This window comes from Felis catus, chromosome A2 (assembly GCF_018350175.1).
Source record: "Felis catus isolate Fca126 chromosome A2, F.catus_Fca126_mat1.0, whole genome shotgun sequence".
Taxonomy (NCBI): Eukaryota; Metazoa; Chordata; class Mammalia; order Carnivora; family Felidae; genus Felis; species Felis catus.
In genome coordinates this window covers 12,168,548-12,180,897 of record NC_058369.1, presented here as the reverse complement: position 1 = coordinate 12,180,897, position 12,350 = coordinate 12,168,548, and the positions used below count along the sequence as shown (strand labels likewise).

Sequence of the window (12,350 nt, the reverse complement as noted above, 5' to 3'; positions counted from 1 at the left end):
TTTTGTGGCCTATCCCGGGGATAAAAACGATTCTGCTCCTCTTGGGTGGAGTGTTCGAGACGAGTCTGTTATATCCAGTGGGTTTATAGATTCTCTGTGCTTGAAAATAATGTTTTAGAAAGCTGGTGGGGGCAGGAGGGAGGGGGAAAGGCTTGTCAATAGCATGTTCTGTTCGTGCTGGTCTGGGTGAAAACAGAGTCGAGTCCTGGCAGGCAGCGTGCTGTTGGAGCTCGGTGGCTTGCCCGGCTCCCCTGGCATTCGTTTTCGTGGCTCCCGAGGGCCGAGGGGCCCGGGAGGCCTGGCTGGCCTGGCCCTCTGAGTGGCCTCCCCTGCCTCCGAGTGAGCGCGGATGCCGCTGGCCCGCATGAGGGCCTGGGTTTCTGAGTCCCGGCCCAGCTGCGGCCCTGGCCCAGCGGAGGGTCTCCGGGTCCGATGGGGCCTCCCGAGGAGGCCGTCCTGGGACGCCTGGGGCCCCGGCAGGGTGGGAAGCTGCCTGCGCACCGCAGCCTGCAGGCGGCTCTGGGTGGGCAGGCGGGCGTGCCGGGTGTGAGTGGCACCTCGACCGCAGGCCTGTCCGGCTCCCGGGGGTGCAAGCTCTGCACAGCCTGGGCCGCTGTGAAAACCTGATTTTGGGGTGGCCCCGAAACTGGGCCACCGGCAGCGCCCGCCCCCGTGGTGGTTCACAGAGGAGGAAGCAGAGAGGCCCAGAACGTGGCCCACGGGAGCTGGGTCCTGGTGAAGCGCACGAGGTGGGGAACGGAGACCCGGGCCCGCCGGGGGGCTGGCTGGCGGCACCTGGATCCCCTGCTCAGCAAAGAGAGAGCACCCCTGAGCGGCAGCGAACACAGCCTCGAAAGCGAAAACGGGGGAGTCAGCAGCTCCGCTCCTGGGGAGATCTCCCAAACGGTTGAAAGTAGGGTCCTGTGCACACGCGTGTGCGCAGCAGTGTTGTTCACCATCGCCAGAAGGTGGGAGTCACCCGAGGGCCCGGCGGTGGGGGAGCAGGCGAGCAAACTGGCCGATCCACACAGTGGAGTATTACACGGCCTTGAAAAAGGAGGGGCCTTCTGCCCCAGGCTGCGGTGTGGATGCGCCCTGAGGACGTCGTGCTGAGTGAGCTAAGCCACACACGCAACGGGACAGACACTGTGTGATGCCACTAATGTGAGGTCCCCAGAGGAGTCCCGGTCGTGGAGGCAGAAAGCAGGTGGTGGGGGGTGGGGGCCGGGGCTGGGGGAGGGGAGTGAGGAGTTGGTGCCTGACGGGGACAGAGTTTCAGTTCGGGACGATGGCAGAGCTCTGGAGGTGGGCGGTGGGGACAGGGGTGTGAGTGCGCTTAAGGCCCCTGAGTTGGACACTTAAAAATGGTTCAGGTGGTTAGGTTTATGTCACGTGTATTTTACCACAATGACAAAATGAAGAAAACAAGGGATGTGGGGGAAGACGGTGGGGTGGTGGGGGTTGACAGAGCTGGAGAAAGGGCGCAGGCTGGGGGCAGGGTCTTGGCAAGACCCCTGTCCCATCCTCCTTGGTCTAGAGGGGCTAGAATGGGGGGGGGCGTGGCTCCCTGAGTTGGTGCCAGCCTCAGTTTGGCTTCTGCCCCCCAGGACCCCCCAGTCAGAACCAGCCAGGGACCAGGGTCCCACCCCCCCAACACCCACCCAGGAATCTGGGGTGAAAATGCTCAGGGAACCAAGAGAAGGGCAAAGAAAGGTATGAGGACTCTTCCAGCCGTGGATCGTGTCATAGACACGGGCAGGGCATAGAGCTGATGGTCACTGCCTGCCTTAATCCCTCTGTGGCTCCCCACTGCCCTTCAGTCCTGCAGCCTTGGCTCATCCCTGCCTCTTCCCGCGCGTCCTAGTCAGAGCCACCTCCTCCTTCCCAGAAGCCCCCCATGTGCGGCCAACTCCCTCACCCCTCTCCCTCCCAGGTGGGCCAGTCCGTGAGCGCCAACATTGGAGGCAGGACACGTGGGTGTCCCATGAGACTGAGGGCGTCGGTCATGCCGTTCCAGAAGGGCAGGTCTGCAGAGACCTCCGGGACAGGGTGGGCACTTGGTCTCAGCCCTGGGGAGTCTGGGTAAGGATTTGGGAGGTGGAACGCTGTGGGACTCTTGCCTTTTTCTTGCTGTGTGATCTGGGGCAGGGGGCTCCCCTCTCTGCACCTCCTCATGCATCCCTCACCTCCTGGCACATCATGAAGTTCATCTGCGGGGAGCCTGGGTGGCTCAGTCGGTTAAGTGTCCGACTTCGGCTCAGGTCATGATCTTGTGGTTCACAGGTTCGAGCCCCATGTCGGGCTCTGTGCTGACAGCTCAGAGCCTGGAGCCTGTTTCGGATTCTGTGTCTCCCTCCCTCTCTGCCCGTCCCCCACTTGTACTCTGCCTCTCTCTTTTAAAAATGAATAAAACATTAAAAAAAAAAAAGTTCATCTGCCTCCCAGTTCCACATGGTTGGGTAACTTGCTAACGTGTGGTCAGGCCCAGAGGAACCAAATCATTTGAAAGAAGTCACTAAATACGTATTCAGCAGGATGAGGGCATTGAGTCCTCCCTCTGTCCCAGGGGGTGGGTGAGGTCAGCTGGATGGTCAGGTGTCTGAAGGACAAATAGTTGCCGGCCATGGGAAGAAGAAGAGGAAAAGAATCTCCAGCTGAGAGGATCGCCAAGTGCAAAGGCCCTGAGGCAGGGCTGAAGGACATACCTGTTTATTCCCAGAGCCACAAATGGCCACAAATGTACCCTGCCCCAACCTCCCTCTCCTCCAAAAAAGAATTGAACTCGGTGAAGTAGGGAGCATTGAGACTCGCCTCCTTCCTCTGTCTCCCTCACGAAATGGGAGTGAACCTGGCCTTCCAGGCCCACACAGCTAAGGGAAAACCCTGAGTTTCAGAGTGGAGGGTCCTAGGATCAGTGTATGACTCTGGGAGACCCCTCTGGGCCTCCGTTTCCTCTTCTGCGAGGACGAGATGATGCTCTGAGAGGCTTACAGGTCTACGGCAGAAAGGATGTGCTGGGGGTCAGTGAGAGGGCCACTTGCTGGCAGGCACAGAGCAGGAAGCAAAGGTGCTGGGGATTGAGACTCCAGAGCCAGCTTCTTCCACCCCCCTGCCTACGGAGGGCCGCCCAGGGCCCCAACCCTTTGTCCGGTGGCCTCCTGTTCTCACCCGAGGATCTGGTTTCTGGCTTCAAGGCTGCAGAGGCGACCCCAGTACAGCTTGGCTTTGTTGCTACCGGTGGCTACGGGAAGAATGTGCGAATCAGCATTCCAGGCTCAGGGGGCAGCAAATGCAAAGGTCCTGAGGCAGGACCAGAGGGGAGCGTGTTTGGCTGACAGTAAGGAGGTCGGTGTGGCTGAGTGAGCATGCAGGAGTGGGATAAGATGGGGGGGGGGCCCTCAGACCACAATGAAGCCTTTGGGTTTATTCTAGAACGACGAGAAGCTACTGGAGGACACCGTCTGATTTTACGGGGGAGACAAAATTGTCCCCAGTATGAGGCCCGTGTAGAGGAGCCACTGGTCCAATGGCCTTGTTTTCAGATGGGGAAACGGAGGCCTGGAGACACTCAACGACTGCCCACTGCACGGGCACCCCAGTGGGGAAAAACCTCCATTCCGGGCAGCCCCAAGTTCAAGGCTCAGCTCCTTCACGTGGACAGCGGCCTCGCCTCCCCACACCTCCATTCACCCGCCTGTACAATGGGTACAAACTCCTGGAAGACACTCATCACAGGATCTGTCTCATACAAATCCCACCCCTTGCCTCCTGTCTATGGAGACTTTCAAGCCTTTTCTTTTTTTTTTTTTTTTAACTCGTGGTAAGACATATATAATAAAAAAAGTTTACCATTTTAATCACTTTTAAGTATACGATTCAATGCTATTAGTCGCATTTACTGTTATACAACCATCCCCACTGTGTCCAAAACTTGTCCATCACGTCAGATGGAAACTCTGTCCCCATTAAACACTGACTAACTCCCCAGCACCCACCATCTACTTTCTGTCTGTGTGGATTTACCCACTCCAAGGGCCTCGTATGAGTGGAATCGTACTGCGTGTGATCTTTGGAGTCTGGCGTCTTTCACTCGGCATGATGGCTTCAAGGTTCACCCACCTCGTAGCGTGTGTCCGAGCTTCGTTCCCTCTTGTGGCTGAATCATAGGTGGACCACCTGGGTTCATCCGTTCAGCTGTTGATGGACATGCGGGTTGTTTCCACCCTTTGGTGGCTGAGTCCTGTGGCTGTGAACACGGGTGTACAAGCACCTGTTTGAGTCTCTCTCTTTTTTTTTTTTTTCAATGTTTTTTATTTACTTTTGGGACAGAGAGAGACAGAGCATGAACGGGGGAGGGGCAGAGAGAGAGGGAGACACAGAATCGGAAACAGGCTCCAGGCGCTGAGCCATCAGCCCAGAGCCCGACGCGGGGCTCGAACTCCCGGACCGCGAGATCGTGACCTGGCTGAAGTCGGACGCTCAACCGACTGCGCCACCCAGGCGCCCCTGAGTCTCTCTTTTTAACTCTTCGGGGTCTACGGCAAGGAGTGGAATGGCTGGGTCACGTGATTGCTCTGTTTAGCTTTTTGGGGGACTGCTCCCCGCCCCAGGCCTCCTTTTGTTGCATCTTGTAGCACCTCGGGGGACTCCATGCGACTCTGTTTCTCCCCGTCTGAGACTTTCCTGGAAAACAAGTTTTCCAGGATGTTCGGATGGAAGTCTCGAAGGGGCTCACCGGGGCCTCCAGGAACCACGATCGTACGTGTGGAGGAAGACGCCGGGAGCTTGATATGTTTCAGCATGTAGACTTTTCCAGGCACGGGTAGGAGCTGTGACGTCAGGCTGACCAGGGTTCGAGCCCCGGCTCCACTACCTACACCTGTAAGGGACCCAGGCTAGCCTTCCCGCTGTGAGCCCCGCTTTCTGCATCTGGAAAACTAGGGTGGCGATCCTGGCCCCTCCCCCTCTCGGTGGGAGGGCTGAAAGAGAGACCTGGTGGAAAGCGCCTGGGATTTGGAAGCACCTGCCCCAGCCCTTGCGCTCAGTTCAAGTTCGCACTGGGTTAATCATTCAACAAACTTGTTGACATCGGCTCTGGGTGATGGCTCGAGGCTGAGTCACTTCTGAGTCACTGTTGCTTCCCTAGGACTCAGCTCATTGGGTGCATCTGCTGAGGGAATGAATGGGAGAGACAGAGAGAGAGGAGGGGAAAAGGGGGAGAGAGAGAGAGAGAGAGAGAGAGAGAGAGGAAGGGAGGGAGGGAGAGAGAGGTGGGGAGAAAGAAAAAGAGACAAGAGAGACAGAGACACAGAGACAGATGGGGTGGTGGGGGTTAACCCAGAACTCAAATCCACGCACCAGATTGCACCAGGGGGACACTCGCGGTGCTGGCCACACCCTCCGTCCTGCCATCCTGTCCTAAGGGCATCTTCGTTTTCTAGACCAAGAAGCAGGCCCGCGAGGCAGACATGGGGGCTTTGGTGGCGGAGAAGACTTTTGCCCAAGCGGTGGTTCTCACCGCGGGCGGTTCTGTGCACCCCCTCCCCAGGGGACACTCGGTGATGTCGTGACTGAGGGGCTGGGGTTGCTACTGGCACCTGGTGGGTGAAGGCCAGGGATGCCGCTTGACACCCTACGGCGTCCAGACTGGCCGCCGACAGCAGAGAAGGATCCAGCCTCAAAGGTCAGTGGTCCTGAGGGAGAGAAACCCTGTTTCAGTTACTTGGAAAAGGATTGGTTTAGGTCCCCACTCACACTACACAGCAGCATACATCCCAATCGATTAGATGACATACACCGGGTCAGTCTTGTTACCGCCTCTCCCCCTCAGTGGGTGTATTTATCTATTGCTTATGTATTTATTTTTTTAAATGGTTTTATTTTTGAGACAGAGAGAGACAGAACCTGAGCAGGGGAGGAGCAGAGAGAGAGGGAGGCACAGAATCCGAACCAGGCTCCAGGCTCCGAGCTGCCGGCACAGAGCCCGACGCGGGGCTTGAACCCACCAACGGTGAGATCGTGACCTGAGCCGAGGTCGGACGTTCAGCCGACGGAGCCACCCAGGCGCCCCCGGCGGGTGTATCTAAACGCGTGCCGTGCCGTATCGGAGGAGCTCAGAGAGTCATAAAATTACAGATGCAAAGTCTCTCAGGTGGCCATGGAAGCTCTAGCCCAGTGGTTCTCAATCTGGGGTGGGTCTGCACCCCCAGGGGGCACTTGGCAATGTCTGGAGACATTTTTGGTTGTCACAGCTTGAGGGGATGTGTGCTGCTGGTGTCCAGGGGGCGGGGCCAGGCACGCTGCTAAACGCCCCACAGTATACAAGGGAGCCACCGCGACACAGAATGACCTGCCCCCAAAGGTCGACAGAGCCACGGTTGAGAAACCCTGTCCTCAGCACCCACCAGCTCGGCATGGGTCCAGGCCGTTGGAGCCACCTGGCCCTGGTGCCCCCCTGAGCCGTCTCTGGCTCGCGGCCTTGGGACTCCCCAGGGCGCTGCTGGGTCTGGGTGCTAACTCAGCTTTGCCGATGGGGCAGGGTGCTGAGTCAGGGACTCACCCTCTGAAAGCTCCCATTTCACACCGTATTCTGTCACCAGCCCGGGTGCCCCGGGCTCCCTGACACACAGGAAACTCCCGGCAGAAAAACAGCTCTTGTGCCCTTCCCCCACCTCTGGAGTGACTCTTGGGAGATCACTCTGGCGATGCCTAAAGTCCCCGCCAACCTTCATCGCTTCCGACCCCTTTACCCACCTCCCCAGAAGACAGTATGACGCGTGGCCAAGTACGTGTATATGCTCCGTGCTTGTCTGCATAAGCAATTTTTGGCACATCTAACGGAATAGTATGCAGCCATTTAAAATGGTAATAAAAACACATCGTGGAGGACAAAATACGGAAAAATGGTTTTAACCTTGCTTGGAAAAAGAAAAATGGGGGGGGGGGGAAACATGCTGATCCTTGCAGCCATGTGAAAGCAATTCGACCACTGACCAGAAACCCCTCCCTCTAAACGCCTTTGATTGCAATCAGGTTGTAGAATGCGGGGTGAATTGTTTTTCTTTCTTTTTCTTTGTTTTGATATTTAATATTTTCTCAAATGGATGCCAGAACTTCTTTTATGGAAAGGAGAAGTGTTGAGGTGCTCGGTCTTCTTACGGCCATTGGAAGCGGGGCCCCGCAGTGAGATTTTTTTTTTCCCCTACCTTCTGGGTGACATCTGCCATCAAAGCTTGCTTCCTGGGATGGGGCCACCTCCTGGCTAATAAAAGCAATGAATGTTGACCTTTTAGGAACGAGGGTTCCAGTTCTCCCACTCAGGTGCTGCTGATGTTTGGGGCTGGATCATTCTCTGTGGTGGGTGCATCATCCTAAGCTGTTTAACAGGGGCGCCTGGTGGCTCCGTCGGTTAAGCATCCAACTCTTATTTTTTTTTAAATGTTTATTTTTGAGAGCATGCGAGAGAGACAGAGCATGAGCAGGGAAGAGGCAGAGAGAGAGAGAGGGAGACACAGAACCCGAAGCAGCCTCCAGGCGGTCAGCACAGAGCCGGACGCAGGGCTCGAACTCAGGAACCACGAGATCATGACCTGAGCCCAAGTCGGACGCTCAACCGACTGAGCCACCCAGGCGGCCCAAGCCTCCGACTCTTGATCTCAGCTCGGCTCTTGATCTCAGGGTTGTGAGTTCAAGCCCTGCATTGGGACCCACGCTGGGCATGAAGCCTACTTAAAAAAAAAAGGTAACAGCACCACGGGTCTCCGCCCATGCCAGGAGCACCCCGCCACCACCCCGGCCCCGGTTGTGGCAACCAAAAATATCTCTAGACCAGGTCACCCCTGGGAGAGAACCACGCCTCCAGAAGATAGAAGGTGACATTCGGGTTTCCAGAAAGGGCCAGAAAAAAACGATGAGGGATATTTCTGTATTAATCAGCGCAGGCTGAAACACACAGCCCTATCCGAGCGGAACGCTCTGCTCTATCTGTGGGAGGCGCTCAGGAAACAGACACTGAACAGCTTCAGTCCCGTTACAACTGGCGTCTCTTTGGACTCAGAGGCCTCCGGGGGAAACCTGGGAGGTGTTTTTGAGCAAGCAAGAAAAATGGCTTTACCTGCTAGCTTCAACTCAACAGGAAAGTCTGCAGACCCTACAAAGAGCTATTTTAAATTTCTTGTGAGTCTTTGTTCTGCGCCTTCCCCCCACCCAGTGCCTCCGGAACCAGCGGTGAGCAAAGAAGATCGTTTCCACAGGTCGAGGGGGCCACTGCTCCGCTCTGGAACAGTTTCTGCAAAAGCCGCAGAGAGAGGGTACAGGAGGCTCACACACGCGCGCTTCATCGCCGGCGGAACTGGGCCCCGGCTATTTACTCGAGAAAGATGAATCAGGTTGCTATCTCCCATTTCTGCTTTTTGTGGATTACCAAACGCTCTCAGCTGTTTCCAGGACTGCCTTGGGGAGGGGGGGGATGGAGGGAGGGAGGGAGGAAATCCCAGCCTCTGTCGCAATGGGGCGAGAGTGTTTTAAAATAGGTGCTGCTTACAAGCTATTTTCACTTTCTGGAAACAACTTGTGCAATGGTTGGTAGCCATGGTGACCCACCCGGGGGGCCCCCGAGAAGGGGGAAGGTGAGGGAGAGCCCGCCTGCCGGAGACAGGCACCTCCTCGCCCGGACGGAGACGTTTGGGGTTTAGGAGGAGGGTCTCTGCAGTGGCCACCTTCAGTCACCAAAGCAGGGGCTCTGATGCGATTCCTTCACACCAGGGCACCTGCCGGGGAGGGTCTCATAACCCACCAGATGGGTTGCTGCAGAAAGCCCCTCGCCCCTTCTAGAGGAGTTCGGGGACCCTCAGGAGGCAGACAGACCAGGTCAGGCACCCTAATGCCACCACTCCCTAGCTACCTCTCTGGGCCTCAGTTTCCTCCTCTGGAAAAGAGCGCCCACCATACAGAGCCCTCAAACATGGATTTCATTTTTTCTAACAGGATGGGGGACTCACCCTTTAAAACATCCTGCTGAAAGGCGAGAGTAGTAAAAGGCAAAGCGGGTCAGAAATTCAGCATTTTTTCCCTTAAAAAAAAAAAAAAGAGGTGTGTGTGTTGGGTGGAGGAAGGTTGGCGGGGGGGGGGGGGGGCAGGGGATGGGTTAGCTTGCACACTCCAGAAGTTTGGCTAAAACCTCAGAAGCTTCCAGAAAGAGGTAAGTCTTTTTTCAGCCCAGAGGAGGCCACGTCAGTGAGACCAGCACTTTCCCCAGCTCTGGGGAAAAGGAGGCAATTTATGGCTCAGGGAACAACCTTAAAATAACTCTCCCTCAGTCTTAAAATGTAGTGTTTAAATTTATAGAAAACCCCGCGGTTCCTGGCAGCTGGGTGCTGCAGCTGACAACCCAGGGTGCTGGCTGGGGTGGGAGGCACTCTCCCCCCCCCCCACCTCTGCCAGCCCGCCTTCCATCAAAGCTGCAGGTTCCCCGAGTCCCACCCTACACCCCAGCTTCCAAGCAGCCAGACCAGAGCTGTGATTTTTTTTTTCCAAAGATGCAAAACTTTTTTTTTTAATTAAAAAACAACAACAACAAAAGTCTTATAAAAATGAACCAGGGAGCCAAAATGCTCACCTGTCTCCCTATTTACAGTAATACAATATCTGTCACAGTCACTATGTACAATATTATAAAAAAAAAATGTCGAAGACAGTACAAATTAAGGCGGCATTTCTCACAAGGCATCAAGCCTCGATCCTCTAGTGTAGACCCGGTGGCGGGGAAGACGACACTTAATTATTGCACCATTTTGAAAACAAAACTCGTCAAGAAGGATCGTGGTCTTCTCCCACCGGGCCTTCAGTCTCTGATGGGGGCCGGGGCGTCATCGTCGTCGTGGGGGGGGGGGAGCCCCCTCGATGGCCACGCTGTGCCCAGCCCGGTCCTCTGGGCCCAATAAATACCAGTCACAGTTTGGGAGGGGGCCGCACCCGGCGCGTGGGACCCGCCACGGCCGCGCGCGGTGGGGGGCGGGGGGAGGCGGAGGGGCGTCCAGGCTACATGTGCCGCTTCATGTGCAGCGCCAGGTGGTCGGAGCGCGAGAAGGCACGGTCGCACAGGTGGCACTGGAAGGGCCGGTGGCCCGTGTGCTTGCGGTAGTGGCGCGTGAGTTCATCTGAGCGCGCGAACTTCCAGCCGCAGCCGTCCCAGTTGCAGTGATAGGGCTTCTCGCCTGCAGAGAGGGGGCGAGAGCGGGCCTCAGTTTGCTTCCCAGGGACTGCTCCGCCCCGCCTGCGGCCCCGCTACGCACACCCTCCCCGCGACAGTGGCCACTCGGGCGCGCGCAACCTACTCCTGTAACCAGCCCCCTGAAGCCGCCGGGGGACCTACGTTTTGGACCTCTAGGGATCCTAGGCACTCACCCCTGGCTCTCGGGCCTCCTGATTCCCGCCCCCGGGGAGCCCAAAGTGCGCACTGTCCGCGCCCCCAGAGGGGTCCTAGGCTGGCATCCTCTTCCCCAACGTTCTGAGACCCATCGTCCCCCTAGGATTCCTAAGCGCGTGCACCCTCTTCCCAAAGCCCCGAGCCACGCTCCCAGGAGGGTCCTAAGCGTGCGTCCCTCCCGCAACATTCTCAGACAGAGTCCCCCGAAGGTTCCTAAGCGCGCACCCGCTCCCCAACCTCTTGAGCCACGCCTCCAGGGAGTCCTAAACTTGCGACCCCCTTCCTAATCTCCTGGGCCACGCCCTCTCGGGGGGTGGGGGGAGGGGGGTGTTCCTCAGCGCGCGCCACCAGCGCAGAGCCCCCGGCCACCAACCCCGGCCCGCGCGCGTCGCTCACCTGTGTGCGTGCGCAAGTGCGCCTTGAGGTGCGAGCTCTTGGTGTAGGTCTTGCCGCAGCCCGCGTAGCTGCAGGTGTGCGTGGCGGTGCGCTTGCGCGGCCAGGAGCGGCGGCCGCGCTTGGGCTTGGCTTCCAGCAGCTCCAGCGGGGACGCGGGAGGCGTGAGGAGACCTCGGGCGGCGGGCGGCGCCAAGCCCAGAGCGGCGGCGGCGGCGGCGGCGGCGGCCGCGTCGTCGAAGAGACCGAAGGCGGTGGGCGCGGGCGGCGCGTAATGCAGGCCGGGCCCGGGCGCTCCGAAGCCGGGGCCGCCGAAGGGCGGCGGGAAGGGGGCGCGCGGACCGGGCGCGGGCAGGCGCGCGGGGCCGTCGGGGCTGAGCGGCGGCGTGTCGGGCGGCGGCGGGGGGCGGCCCCCGGGGCCTCTCATGCACGCAGCCGCCGGGCCCGGGGCGCCCTCGCGCTTGAGGCCCCGCGGCCCGCGGGTCAGGCCGGGCGCGCAGCCGTAGCCGCCGCCGCCGTCCGCCTCGGGGGGCTCGGCCTTCACTAGGCGGCCGGGTGGCGCCAGCAGGAAGCGGCCGTGCAGCGCGGGCCCCGGCGGCACGTCCAGCTCGGGCCGCAGCAGCTCGGACACCAGGCCGCCCGCAGGGGCGCTGTAGGGCGGCGGCGCGCTGGGCTCCGGGTAGTAGAACGCAGGCGGCGGGGGCGGCGGCGGCGGCGGCGGCGGCGGCTCGGGGGCCGCCTCGGCGCCAAGGCCGTCCAGCCCCATGGACAGGATGAAGTCCAGCACGCTGTTGAGGTCGTCGTCGGTGCCGCCCGCCTCGGGCTCTGCGCGCGGCCAGCGCTGCGGGTGACGGGGAGACAGGGCGCGGGCGTGAGCGCGCGACGGGGCCCGGGGATCTCTGCCCGCCGCCTGCGTTCTACGGCCCTGAGCCCGCGGTCCCGCCGCCTGCGTGTTACAACACTGAGCCCGCGGTCCCCGCCGCCTGCGTTCTACTACCCCGCAGCCCGCGTTTCACTACCCTGAGCCAGCCGCCCCCGCCGCCCCGCGGCCCCGGCCGCCCCCGATGTCCCTGCCGCCCTCACCTCCTGCAGGCCACGCTCGCGGCACGGACTGGCGAAAGTGGAGAAGGACGGCAGGATGGGCTCGCTCAGCGCCATGGCTGGGACCCGGGGCCGACGCGGGTTTGGGACACCGGTGACTGGCTGCCCGGAGCCGGGCTGGTCGGGGCGCGGGCGGGCGGGGACGCTCTGCGGCCCGCGGCCGGGCCCGCCCAAGCCTTATAGGCGCGGCGCTCACGGGGGCCGGGCCAAGGCGGCGGCGGCGGAAACGCGTCCCGGATGGGGACGAGCTCCGGGCGCAGCCTAAATTTAGCCGCGGTATATAAGCCGGCGGGCGGCGGCGGCCGTGGCCACTGCGGCCGCCAGGGCTCTGCGCAGCCGGGCCGGCCCCTTGCGCACCGCCAGGCCGCGCCCCCCTCCCGGGCCCGCCCCCGCCCGTCTCCCCGGCGACGCGTCAACACGCGCTCCACAA

At 59.9% G+C, this 12,350-nt stretch overlaps 1 protein-coding gene across 1 annotated transcript; it reads right to left on the bottom strand.

The window, feature by feature from the left end:
- Nucleotides 1–9,580: 9,580 nt before the first annotated feature.
- Nucleotides 9,581–12,086, bottom strand: KLF2 (Kruppel like factor 2). The gene is made up of 3 exons (XM_023246767.2): nucleotides 11,903–12,086; nucleotides 10,823–11,660; nucleotides 9,581–10,214 (listed from the first exon to the last, which is right to left on the bottom strand). The coding sequence occupies exons 1-3, from the start codon at nucleotides 11,975–11,977 to the stop codon at nucleotides 10,039–10,041; spliced, it is 1,089 nt and encodes a 362-aa protein (XP_023102535.1). The 5' UTR covers nucleotides 11,978–12,086; the 3' UTR covers nucleotides 9,581–10,038.
- Nucleotides 12,087–12,350: the final 264 nt, after the last annotated feature.